At 50.2% G+C, this 12,308-nt stretch overlaps 1 protein-coding gene across 1 annotated transcript; it reads right to left on the reverse strand.

Annotated features, from left to right (window-relative positions):
- Nucleotides 1-349: 349 nt before the first annotated feature.
- Nucleotides 350-10,752, reverse strand: MAFF (MAF bZIP transcription factor F). The gene is made up of 3 exons (XM_045002625.1): nt 10,511-10,752; nt 3,777-3,846; nt 350-3,263 (listed from the first exon to the last, which is right to left on the reverse strand). Exons 2-3 carry the CDS (start codon nt 3,810-3,812, stop codon nt 2,850-2,852), a joined length of 450 nt encoding a protein of 149 aa, XP_044858560.1. The 5' UTR covers nt 3,813-3,846; nt 10,511-10,752; the 3' UTR covers nt 350-2,849.
- Nucleotides 10,753-12,308: the final 1,556 nt, after the last annotated feature.

Raw genomic sequence — 12,308 nt, forward strand, 5'->3', positions numbered from 1 at the left:
CTGCCACTAGGATCCGTAATCACTAGTATCTACAACCCCAAGTGTTTTAAAAGACCTCAAACCCCCAAATCATGTGACTGCACAGAACACAAGTTCTTTTTATTCAACTTCCAGGTTCTGAGCACTTTGGGTGCAGCTGGTTCATTTACTGAGCCTTTTCTGGCCAACCGGCGGAGCTAGTAACTTCTTTAATTAAAATTATATTTTCCACCCAAGCTCTTGATTCCAACAAGTGGGGCTTTGAGAAAAATAGCCAACTGAGAGCACCACAAGAGTTGGCAATACTTATTCAGTTTGATAAGCCCAGAAATCTGTTTTACAACTTAATAAACACACCCTCTCTGTGGAAAAAAACTTGCTTTATTTGTAAAGTTACAAAATACAGAGGAGTTGGGTAGATCACTTACTGTACGTCAGAAAATAAATACCTTTTTTTTGCTCTATATAAGTATAAGATAAAATGTGATTTGCATATATAAAATATAAAGTACGGCTCTGTACCAACATCCTGGCTGTGCCGAGAGGCGGAATGGCAAAGAGGACGTGAAAATAACTTACATTCGTGCAATAAATAAACCAAAGGTGGGGAAGGGGAAGGGAGAGGCTAACCATGGAACCTCCCACAAAGTACACTGAGGGGGGAGCGGAAAGTTTGGCCGCGCCGCTCTGGAGCTGGCTGCGGCACTATGGTGGGTGGCAGGGCAAGCTGCAGGGACAACCAACCAGATGTGAGGGAAATGAAGGGGTTACTTCTCTAACCTAACAGATGCCTAATGGTGACTGCCCAGTATTACCTTTACTGACCCCTACGCTGTCTGTATTTATTTATGGATCCGCCTCCTTCCTGTGCCCAACCTCCTATTTCAATGATACTAGAAAAGGTGCCTGTGACTGGTAGGGAGCAGGGAACTATCCCCGGCTCCCTGAGCCACCATCTGGGCTCTCCACCTTCCCGCTTTCCCTCAGCTAGTGGGTTGAGCTAGCCTAGTTCAGGGGAAAGGGCACTGAACTGGGAGTCAGGAGACCTGGCTTGTCAATTCCCAGCTGCGCCCCCAACCTGCTGGGCAACCTTGGGTTAGTCACTTCACCTGTGTGCCTCTGCTTCTCCCTCTCTCCCCCCTCCCCCCAGAAGGTATGCCCTGCTCTCCCTCTCTTTGTACAGTGCCTAGCACAACAGGGTGCCAGTCTCGGTGGGGATGTCCAGGTGCTACTGTCATGTAACTAGTAATTTTATCTCTACTACAGCTGTGTTTATTTCCTTCCTGCTGGCCTTTTGAAGAGCCCCACCATGCCATGGAGGAAATGTCACCATTGGAAGGAAAGGGTGTGAGCATGTGTGTAAGTAGAGATAAAAGGACACTGCTCTCTTCTCCCTGCTCCCCCTGCCCCCCCCAAATAAAATTCCATCTTTAAAGCTAAAGAATCAAACATGAGCGTCCAACCCATTTCAGCTGGTTACTGGCTCCAGCTGCCTTTTCAGGCTGTGCTGGTTTTTGTATGAATGGATCCAGCCCAGCAAAAACCAGATTGATACTACAACTTCCTTCTGTGTGGCTTATCTCTGCAGCTCATTTGGCAATTGTGCCAGCTCCCAGTTACGCAACCAGGGCCGCACCGAAACGTGCTGTGCCTTCTTTGTTCTTTTCAGAGCTTCTAAATTCTGTGGTCACAAAACGTGATTGAAACAGTCTCTCCTCCCTCTAGTATTTCAAACATAGTCCTGCTGCTACTTCTCTATCCAACTGCCTCACTTGCTCTGTTCCTCTTTCTAGTGTCTCTACTCTCCCTCTCTTTCCTTCTCTCTCTCTCCCTCTTCTTTTCTCATCCTGGTCACTCTCTCAAAACCAATTCCCTGCCAGGCAGGAGATCTTCGAAATGTTAGCCCCGTTGCTAAATTTAAATTCACCCCTGCAGCTGAGTCGTCGTATTTCTAGTGTGCTCATCACCCTGATGTCTAGCCCAGATCTGCGTTATAATGGCCAGGAGCTGAGTCAGTCCTGACACGTGCTACAGAGAGCCTGTCGTCTCTCCATCACTCACACACTTGTCCTCTCTTTTTCCTCCCCATCTCCATTAAACTGCAACCTCTCTTTCCCTCAGCACTACCCTGGCTCCCCTTAATGCCCAATCCCTGGAAGACAGGCTTAACTCAGCTAGCAGAGCCTCTGCCATTTGCTCTCAACAGCAGTTGTTTCGGGGCCTTCCTGAAAAGGTGTGGCAGCTGGGGGAAGTGAAAACCCCCGAAATGCAACTGACAAGGGGGCAGGGAGGGTTGCAGTTTATCTGCCTCGGGGGAGGCCACAACAGAAAATCTGGAATAGAGAGGCCAGAGTTAGGGAGAGAGGGCAGCAAGGTTTTGGCAACTCCTGGCTATTCTCTGGACAGGTATCCCATCCCCTGCTCTGTGCTTGACAAAGCAGAATAAGTCCTTGACCTGGCTCTTGATTCTCTTCTCCCCCCCACCCCCCTTATCTCACAGATCTTGGCGTCAGTGGAGCTGTACCCCTACCAATATGGGGGGAGGGGCACCGATGGGCAGCAGAATCTAAGAGGAAACTTTTTATAACAGTACACAATTGGTCGGGGAGGGAATATTTCAGCTAGGAGATTCCTGTTGGAACATTTTCACCCAGCTTGACAAGTTGCGGGGGTGGGGTGGATAGAGGGCTGAACCACCGCTTGGTTCAAGGTGGGGAGAAATCGAGGGACCACTTGTTTTAAGGTCTTCAAGTCAATTCTGTCTCCTGCAGGGGTTGTGGGAGAAGCCAGGGCAGCCGCTGTCCATTCTGGGTAAAGAGCTGGGCCCAGCCATGGAGGGAGGACGCAGTTTGTGGGGGATTGGGCAGGCACTAGGAGTATGTGGCCTGGTTGGTGCCGGATTTGACGATGGTGATGACGCTGGCGGTGGCCACCTTGGTGGCAGAGCCATGGGCAGCGACTGTACGGGCAAAGCCCTGCAGCGCCTCGTACTTGCCCCGCAGGGCGTCCAGCTCCAGGCGCATGGCAGCATTCTCTCGGGCCAGCTTGTCCACCTCCCGCTCCAGCTCCGTCTTCTGCTTCTGCAGCTCCTCCTTCTGGCACACCCGCTTGACCCGGCAGCTGGCTGCGTAGCCACGGTTCTTCAGCGTGCGCCGGCGCTGCTTCAGCCGCGCCACCTCCTCCTTGGAGAGGCCCCGCAGGTGGTGATTCAGTTCCCGCACTGACAGCCCCATCAGCTCCTCGTCCGACAGGTGGGGCGTGTTCTCCCCCAGCTCACGCTTGATCTGGCCAAGAGAGGACAGTGGGTGAGCAAAGAGTGCATTGGAGAGAGGAGGAAGGGGGGTGGGGGAACAGAAGGGAGTACAAGGTGGGCAGGGGTGCCGGAACGGGGGGGACCAGAGGACCATAGTCCCATCACTTTTAAAAGTGGGAGGGCTATGCCCTCTTGCTTTTTACTGGCTGTAAGGGTGAGCGATGGGAGGCCGGGATCTTGGGGGGAAGAGAGGCAGTGCAGGAGTGAGGCCTTGGGGGAAGTTGCGGTGTGGGGGCGGCTTCGGGGAAGAGGGACGACGTAAGGCTGGGGTCTGGAGGAGAAGGAGTGGCACAAGGGTGGGGCATCAGGAAGAAGGGGTGGTGTGAGGGGCGGGGCCATGGTTCAGGTGCCAGTGGCCCCCCCACTTTAAGGGCACTTCCGCCACTCCTGAGGGTGGGAGAGAGGAATGGGGAAGGGCAGGATGGGGCAGCAGGGAGAGAGGAGGTGATGCTGGCTGTGTTCTTTGATGTGAACTCACTCGTACCTTCAGGGCCTTGCTCGATAAGCTGTCTGCAGACATTGTCTCCTGCAGTCGTGCTCCCCAAACGAGGACCCTGCAAAAAAGCCAGAGGCAACATGTCACTCCCCTCCATCCCTGTTCATTTCACACCTCTGGCTCCGTTAGTAGGGGGAGGGGGGAAGACAGCCTGGCCCTATAAATTCCCCCCCCCACATCCTTTCTTTGCTCCCCAGTATTTCTTGCCCAGCCCCGTAAGCCTGGAACATAAATCACTTGGTCTCTTCCCCGAGAAGGACACGTTCATGGGGGTGTGGGTGCACCCTCTGTCCTGCTAGAGAGATGGGGGTCAGGGGAGCGCGGAGACCCAGCACTGAATGAATGAGTCATTTCATTTTAAAAGCAAAACATTCCAAAATTCCTTCCCCTCCCTTATTTCCCCCAAATGACCAGCAGCAGCCAGAACCCAGGGCTCCCTCTGAGAGCCCCCCACCTGTCCCCCAATGCAGGTTATAGACAGGTTCCCCACTGCCCCACACCGTCCCTCCTGAAATAGATGGTGTCCCTCCTGAAATAGATGGGCCCAGCCCCTGCCTTCACCAGGAACTGCAGGAGAGCAAGAACTTTCCTGACTGAGAGGAAACATGGTGGGGAGGCCACTGGTGTGTGTGTCACTGAAATGTCCGTGCCTGGAAAGGACGGCTAAAGGGAAAGTAAAAGCAACACAGGCAGCAGCAGCAGGACCAGAGACCAGCAGGGAAGACAGGGAAAGGGGTGTTTGGCTGGTAGGGCTGCGGCGTGACCCAGGAAACTGCCCAGGGGCTCGGCTCTTCCAGGCCCCCCTCTCACCTGCAGGCACCTGGTCTGCCCTGTCTGGCTCAGTGGGCCGCGGCAGAGATTAAACTCCCTCCCTTGACCTCGGGTTGGGAAGCAGAGCTTTGTTGACAGATTACAGAGCGGAGGAGAGGGAGGGCTGGGGGCAACAGGCAAGAGGCAGATGGATGCAGGCAGGTTTTTGGGGGGAGAGGGGGCAGGCATAAGAGAAGGGATCCACTGGGGGAGCTGCGCGTGTTGCTGTGGCACAGGCCCCCACAAAACCGAAGAGCAGGGAGGGGAGCAGGGTTCAGCACTGACGCCGCTGGGGCATCTGCATGTGCAGGGGGATGTGCTCCCCCTCCCCCACTCTCTCTGGGGACCACAGATGGGCGCCCAGGGCTAGAGGGGTGGGGAAAGGAGATTTCACTGAAGTCAATGGCAGCTGCCGAGGCCCAGCCCCACTGAAAGGTCAAGCACAAGGGGGCTCAAGCCAGGGACCAAAAATCAATGTCTGAGCCTGGCCAGGAGGAGTGGGGGAGAGCAGGTGGCCATTCGAAACTTACAAACTTGGCTGAAATACCCCAGTCCTGTGCCCTAGAGTTAGAGGATTTGAGAGGAGTCCCTGTCACAAGCAGTGCAAAGGGCTCCTTCGGCCTCCCCTGCCCCTCTCCAAAGCCATTCAGGGTGCACCTGTCTGTCTGAGCCGTCTCTCCACCCAAAGCCCCCCGGGGCTCAGCTGGCAGAGCAGAGCCATGAGTCTTTCCCTCGGGATGTGGGACGGACAGGCCAGCAGCAGAGGGAAGGAGTCACTCGCTTTGCTCTGCTGAGACATGCCCAGACATGATATCCGACTGAACCCACAAGCTGGAGCAAGCCAGGCTCACGGAGAACACTCTCCACAAGGGCCCAGCACTGGAGGTGGAAGGGGACTGAGGCACGTCTCTTTCACTCCTGAACCCCAACCAGAGCCCTGGTAGCAAACAGGACGTCACCTCAGGGGTTCATGTAGATGCCACAGGGGATGGAGAAGGCAGGTCTGAGCTAGGAATAACTGCCAGGGCAAATCGGGAATGGGGCAGCTTCCTCATGGGCTGACCTGACTGCCCTGTGGCAGGCTGGGCCCTCTTCTGGGGACCAGAGTGAGTCTGTGACCCCCCCCCCCATAAGAACATAAGAAAGGCCATACTGGGTCAGACCAAAGGTCCATCTAGCCCAGTATCTGTCTACCGCCAGTGGCCAATGCCAGGTGCTCCAGAGGGAGTGAACTTAACAGGCAATGATCAAGTGATCTCTCTCCTGCCATCCATCTCCACACGCCCCCTGTGAGGATACAAATACAGGCGACTCCTGCCAACGCGCTCACGTAGGCCTGCATGCAGAAACACCACCCAGACTTCCACCTGGCTGAGCGGTATTGTTCTCGTTACCTGCCCTAAACTGCCGCAGAGCGGCCACCTTCCATCTCATGGGGGGGCAGAGCGATCACTGTCTAGAAAGCCAATTGGGATAGAAGGCACTAGAAATACGGACACTTTTTTTTGTCCCACCTACACGCACATGGGTCTAATACACAACAAGGATGTGCCCAGATGTACCTGCACAACCATGCACAAGTTTGCTACCTGCCCTGCCTGTGAAACGTCAGCAGAGCCATGAAGCCTGGGGCTCTAACAAAGCCCATTTCAAACACGCACCAAAAGAAACAAAACAGTGTCAGTGCCAGGAGTCACCTCACTACACGGACACCTCATGCTTTCTGCCCCACTCTCCCATGCTGGGGGCTGACGCAGAACAGGCAGGTGGCAAAGACTCCTCTGCTCTGTGGCTGAGTGAATCAAATGTCTGGAGAGTCCCAGAGGAGGAGGAGCAGGAGTGAGGGAAGCAGCAGGAGTGTGGGAGGGAGAAAAGCCATCTCACTGTGATTCAGCACAGAGAGCAGCAAGGTCACCAAGGCTATACATGCCCCCTTCTCGGTAATTCTCCCACTGCGACAGGGTGGCAGGGAGGGGAAGGGTTGCCAGGCTGAAATGTGACCATGATTATCCTGGAACAGCAGCCATAAAGTGCTGTGAATTCACCCAGCAAGAGGCGTTCTCTGTCCCAATGAGCTTCCAGTGTAAGCAAGACAGGACAGGGGTGACAGACCAGGTAAGGGAGGGCGTGAGGGCTACTGATAAGAGAAAGAGGAGGAGGTGTTGGAAGAGGTGGCCTTGAAGGCAGAGAGATGCTGCCTGATGGTTGAGAAGAGGCAGACTGCTCCAACCGCAGGGAGCAGAACAAGGGAAGGTGGAGATACAAGAGCATGAGAAAGAGCCCTAGGGAAGAGAGGGTTGGGAGAAGTATAGGGAGTGAAGGAGAAGGAAATGAGAGCAGAGTTGGAAATGGGGTGGAATATGCAGGGCCCTGGAAGTGTGGGTGAGGAGCTGGCATCGGATACAATAAGAGAGATACTAAAAATGGGGGTCATGGATGGAGTGACATGGTCAGAGCAATGGGAGAGGTGGATGACCTGAACAGTTCAATATTTGATTGGCGGGCGGGCGCTGTTAGAGGCAGAGAGGCCAAACTGGGGGGAGGGATAACTCCGTGGTTTGAGCATTAGCCTGCTAAACCCAGGGTTGTGACTTCAATCCTTAAGGGGGCCATTTAGGGAACTGGGGTAAAAATCTGTCTGGGGATTGGTCCTGCTTTGAGCAGGGGGTTGGACTAGATGACCTCCTGATGTCTCTTCCAACCTTGATATTCTATGGCTCTAAGAGGTTACAGTAACTAAGACAAAAAAATCAGATCCTCATGTAACCTGAGTTCATTGCAGCTGAGTTCAGAAACGCTAGTCCAGACTCAGTCTGCCATTGTCATAGGTGAAAGGACTTTAGTTCAACTTCACAAGAATAGTCACTTGAGACGCACAGCTTGAGATGCCCACTGTCAGAGACAGGAGACTGTGGAGTTGGAAACTGGGGTAGGACTTCTCTGATCTGGCGAAGATGGAATCAGAGACAGGGAGCAGGCCCCCACCTGTAGTTACCAGAGTCTGTGCAGAGTCAGTCTTCTGCTACTTTAAGAAGCATAGGTGAGATGTTACAGCTAAGATACCTCATGCACAAATGTCAGGAAATTCAATTATCTGGGTTCCCCAGTGGCATTAACTCAGCTACATTGTGCCTCACACGCTAACACAGAACATTAAACACCATGTTTAGCTGATCAGTGTTTTTCAGTCCCTGTTTTTTCCCACATGTTGGAATGACTATAAACTACCTCCAGTCCTCCCTGCTTTAGGAGTGTGATTTAACACACACAAGGGACAGGGAATTCAGGCCTAGTCCTCCAAGGTACTTAGCTGCCAAACTCCCATGCTTCAATGTTTGTGGTTCCAACAGCAACCCCACTTAGCTGGACGCTGCTCCTATTGAACTCAGGGGCAAAACTTTCATTGACTCCACTGGGAACAGGATTGGGCTCACTGTATTGATTCATGCCCAGCACTGTAGCATGTAGCTCCATTAGACTTAGATTAAGGAAGGAAAAAAAAAAAGGTTCCCTCCCCCAATAGAGGAAGAGAAGCAGCTTCTTCTCTTCCCTTACCACCATTTGGAGGTGGCAAGAGGTTTGTAATTCTGTGATTTGATGGGGGAGAGAAGCGAGCTGGCCTGGCAGCTAAAGGTGCCTCAATACCCAGAGCCAGCTCCAGCTTTTTTGCCACCCCAAGTGGCGAAGAAAAAAAAACAACCTGATTGAGCTGCCGCCAAAGAGGAAGAGAGGGCGTGAAGGACCCGCCGCCTAATTGCTGCCAAAGACCCGGACTTGCCACCCCAATAACGGACGAAGTGCTGCCCCTTTCTATTGGCTGCCCCAGGCACCTGCTTCCTTCGCTGGTGCCTGGAGCCGGCCCTGTCGATACCATTGTGATGGGTGTGCTAGAAGTAGGTAGATACGCTGGTTGACACTGAGTGGGAGGAGGTAGCAATGGTCACAAGTGTGTGCGGATGGGGTAAAACTATTGCTAGTAGCATCTAATTCTAGCAGTAATTCCTCACTGGGACAGTGCGTTAGGCTGTCCCAGTAGGAGAAAACTGGACCTTTTCCTCTCCCTCTGCACCAGGTTTTGAAGGGTGAGCAATAGCTGCACCTGAAGGGAGGCATCTGCCTGGAGAAACCTCCATTCAGTGTTGTGGGAGAGGGAGAACTCCAAAGGGAATCCCTCTGCAACCTAGCTCAGTAGAGGCAGATCCCAGCAATGCTGATTATGTTGGGCATTAAGCAGCGTCCCAAACACTGGAGGAGGGTGGAGATACCAATGTATGACCTGTGGGTGGTAGAGGGGGTATGTGAGGTTCAGAAGAGGAACTAATGAGTGTCGTGAAGTGGGAGGGTGTGAATGCCTTAACTGCTATTTCCTTGCTTTTTATGGCTTGCATTAGCAGGATTCACAGCCTAGCAACCTTACCTCCAAGTATTTGTGTGGGATCTGATATAACAGTTGTCATGTGATAATGAGTCGCTTAATTCTAACATTGAACATGAAGAAAGTATTAACCCTAAGCTACTCTCTCTGCTTTCCTATAGAGTTTCTGCCTCGAACTTTCCCCTGCCCTTCCTGCCTGGCTTCCTGCTATAGATTTAAAGAAACAGTACACACGTCTCCTCACAAGTATCATCTATGCTTAATGTATACTCAGTGGTAGTCATTAAAAATTCAGCATTTGCCCACAAGTCATCACATGTTGACATGTGTGACCGTGTCATTTCCCCCCCAGATACCCTTAGAATAAGAAATAAGCCTGGTACTTGTATGGCATCTGCTGGTAAATGTAACTAGTGCCTTTTATCCCTAGAACTCAAAGTGCTCTGTAAAATCATTTCCAAGCTATGCTGTTTACACAGGGATCACTTCATCTGCCACTGAAATGCAGTCACCTCTGGGCTGAAACTCAGCAGCTGCTCAACGGTGCACAGCAATACTACACAATAATTCAGGACAGAAGGTAATGGAAGAAGAATATTTATCCAACCGAAACCTCAGAGGGAATTTAGGGGCTAAATTTTGCAACTGTTGCATAGCTAACGCTACCACTGAAGTCAATGGGAGCTCAAGATGAAGCAAAGAACACAAGATGGGGTCCTCATAGTTTACCCCAGATGGCATTTAGCTGTGATTGTGTACCTCTGAGGTACAAAAAAATGCGATATCTGGGATGATCCTGAGCCCATAAAACTGGGCAGCTGGCAGTGTGTACTGAGCACCCATACAGATTTCCCAGGACAACTACCTTAAAAAAGGGATCAACCTGAGAAAATCTGGACAAACGTCAATCCTAGATTTGGCCAGGATAGAAGGACTAACATCTCTAGTGTTATTAAATGTGCCGGTGGATTCTCAATAGATCAGGGCCTCAGTTGTACCTCTCTTTCACTCACATACACACATGCCCCACACACAGTTAATTTGCGCCATGAGTAACTTCTCTGTTATTGAGAGATTTCCTGCCTTCACAGCTGTCTAAGCTCAGCAATGGGTGTGTATAAAACAGACATGAATGCACACTCACAGAGACACTCCGTGCTTTTGAACACTTGATCCTCTCCATTGCTCCTCGCCCCACACGCTTCTCTGAAGATAAACCCCTTATAATATCCAAAACTGATAAAACCATGTCCATCACCAGACACACTCTCGCCCGCCTTGATTTCAGCTGACATCAACCCTCCCTTTAGCTGTACACACGCACTCCTAAAATAAACACGCCACAGAGAAGAGCTGTATCATTCAGCCTTTTTATCCTTCTCTGGGTAGGGAGGGCACAAGGAAAACAAAAAGCCCACATTGGTTGGAGACACACATACACAGCAACATAAACACACCACCCCAAGCTCTCTGAAGTCTGTAAACACCCCTCCTATGGAGGGGTGGTGGGAAAGAGCTAAGTAGAGTTCTCACTTACTGCGCTGTGTTCCTTGGTTCGAGTCTTTGTTGCTACTCTCCTCCCTTCTTTATCCCCTTGGAGAACCTTTTTCTTAATGTTTTTTCTCTGTAACCTGCTTGTTTGAAGTTGTTGTCTGGAGAGAAGCTGGGCTCTGGGCTGAGATCTGCTGAGTTGTAATATGAGTTTCCTGGAATTACTCACGCACAGGATTCTTTTCATTCATAAAAACACAGTCATGCGATGACATCATTGTTTCCCCTCCCTCGCTCCCCATCTTAGCAAAGGGCACAGCACAGGCGTTGGAAGCGACAGGAAGCTGCCATCTTGGTGCTGGGCATTAATCTTAAAGGGCCAAGTACGTTTGTTCTTGTATGTGTTAATAACCATTGTGACTCTTGGCATTAATCATTAATAATGATATGTGTACTTTTATAGGGAGAGATGATTTTGTTGTTGTTAAAGCATAGCACTGGGAATCAGAAGGTGTAGGTGGTAGTCCTGGCTTCGTTGCTTGGGCAATATTACCTCACCTACCTTGTTTCTCTAATATCCTGGGACCAGCAGGGCTGCAACTGCACCGCATACAACAATGGAAGATATGGAATGTTACCATCCGAAATGGCAACTCCACGACATGAAGAAAAAGAAAGCAAAACTTAACAGCATTATTTACCTCACCCATCTGGTCGCACTTGGGCAAACCATTTAGTCTCTCATATGTCCCCTTTGTGAACTGGGGATATTGATCATTCCCCTCCCACCCAGACTTCTTGTAAGGCTAAATTAATTAACCTGTGCAAAGTGCATTGATATCCTTGGGTGGAAAGCATTGTCGCTGTGGGCAGTATTATTACTGTGTTATTAATAGTGTCTTGCATCTGAGGACTTCAAAGCACTCATGATTAGGAATGAATTTTAAATAGCTTCTTTTAAAATGTTGGATGAGTATATATTAAAAGTAGAGAGGATAGTCCTGCCGTTCATGGGTCCAGTTTTGCCAACTCCAAATGTTCAAAAATCACAAGTCAGGCTCACCAACAATCACGAGATTGGTTTTAAAATCATGAGATTATGTAAAAATAATAGATTTGGTGTTATTTTTATTTGCCTTCCGCTTTTTGAGACTTTAGGGCAGTGGCTCTCAATCTCTCTAGACTACTGTACTCCTGAAGTGGGTTCTGATTTGTCTTGTGCACCCCCAATTTCACCTCTCTTAAAAGCTACTTGCTTACAAAATCAGATATAAAAATACAAAAGTGTCACAGCCACTATTACCGGAAAAGTGCTGATTTTCTCATTTTTACCATATAATTATAGAATAAATCAATTGGAATATAAATATTGTACTTACATTTCAGTGTATAGGATACAGAGCAGTATATACAAGTCACTGTATGAAATTTTAGTTTGTACTGACTTCATTAGTGATTTTTATGTAGCCTGTTGTAAAACTAGGCAACTATCTAGATAAGTTGATGTACCGCTGGAAGACGTCTGTGCATCCCCAGGGGTATCCGTATCACTGGTTGAGAACCACTGCTTTAGCAGGCAATGGAGTCACATTTTGAAGCTTTCTCCACAGCCATGAGGGCTAGAAATTTACTTTTTCTTTCAGAATGAAGGCTGAAATCATCACGTATCCATGTGACTCCAGGATCTGAGGCATTAAGGAAAACAGTAATTATCATAAGACTCATGACAAAATCATGAGAGTTGGCAACACTGTAAAAAGGGTCTTTTTTACTTCAGCCTGGACATCATGTTGTTGCACAGTGACTAGAGCTCTTCATCTCTTGTTATTTTCAGATCAAGACTG

The sequence above is a fragment of the Mauremys mutica genome, chromosome 1 (assembly GCF_020497125.1).
Source record: "Mauremys mutica isolate MM-2020 ecotype Southern chromosome 1, ASM2049712v1, whole genome shotgun sequence".
Classification (NCBI taxonomy): Eukaryota; Metazoa; Chordata; order Testudines; family Geoemydidae; genus Mauremys; species Mauremys mutica.

Coding starts and splice junctions, on each gene's coding strand:
- MAFF (XM_045002625.1), bottom strand. CDS start 3,812: ATGTCTGCAGACAGCTTATCGAGCAAGGCCCTGAAG. Junction 3,264..3,776: donor TATCGAGCAAGGCCCTGAAG/GTACGAGTGAGT, acceptor TCTCTTGGCCAG/ATCAAGCGTGAGCTGGGGGA.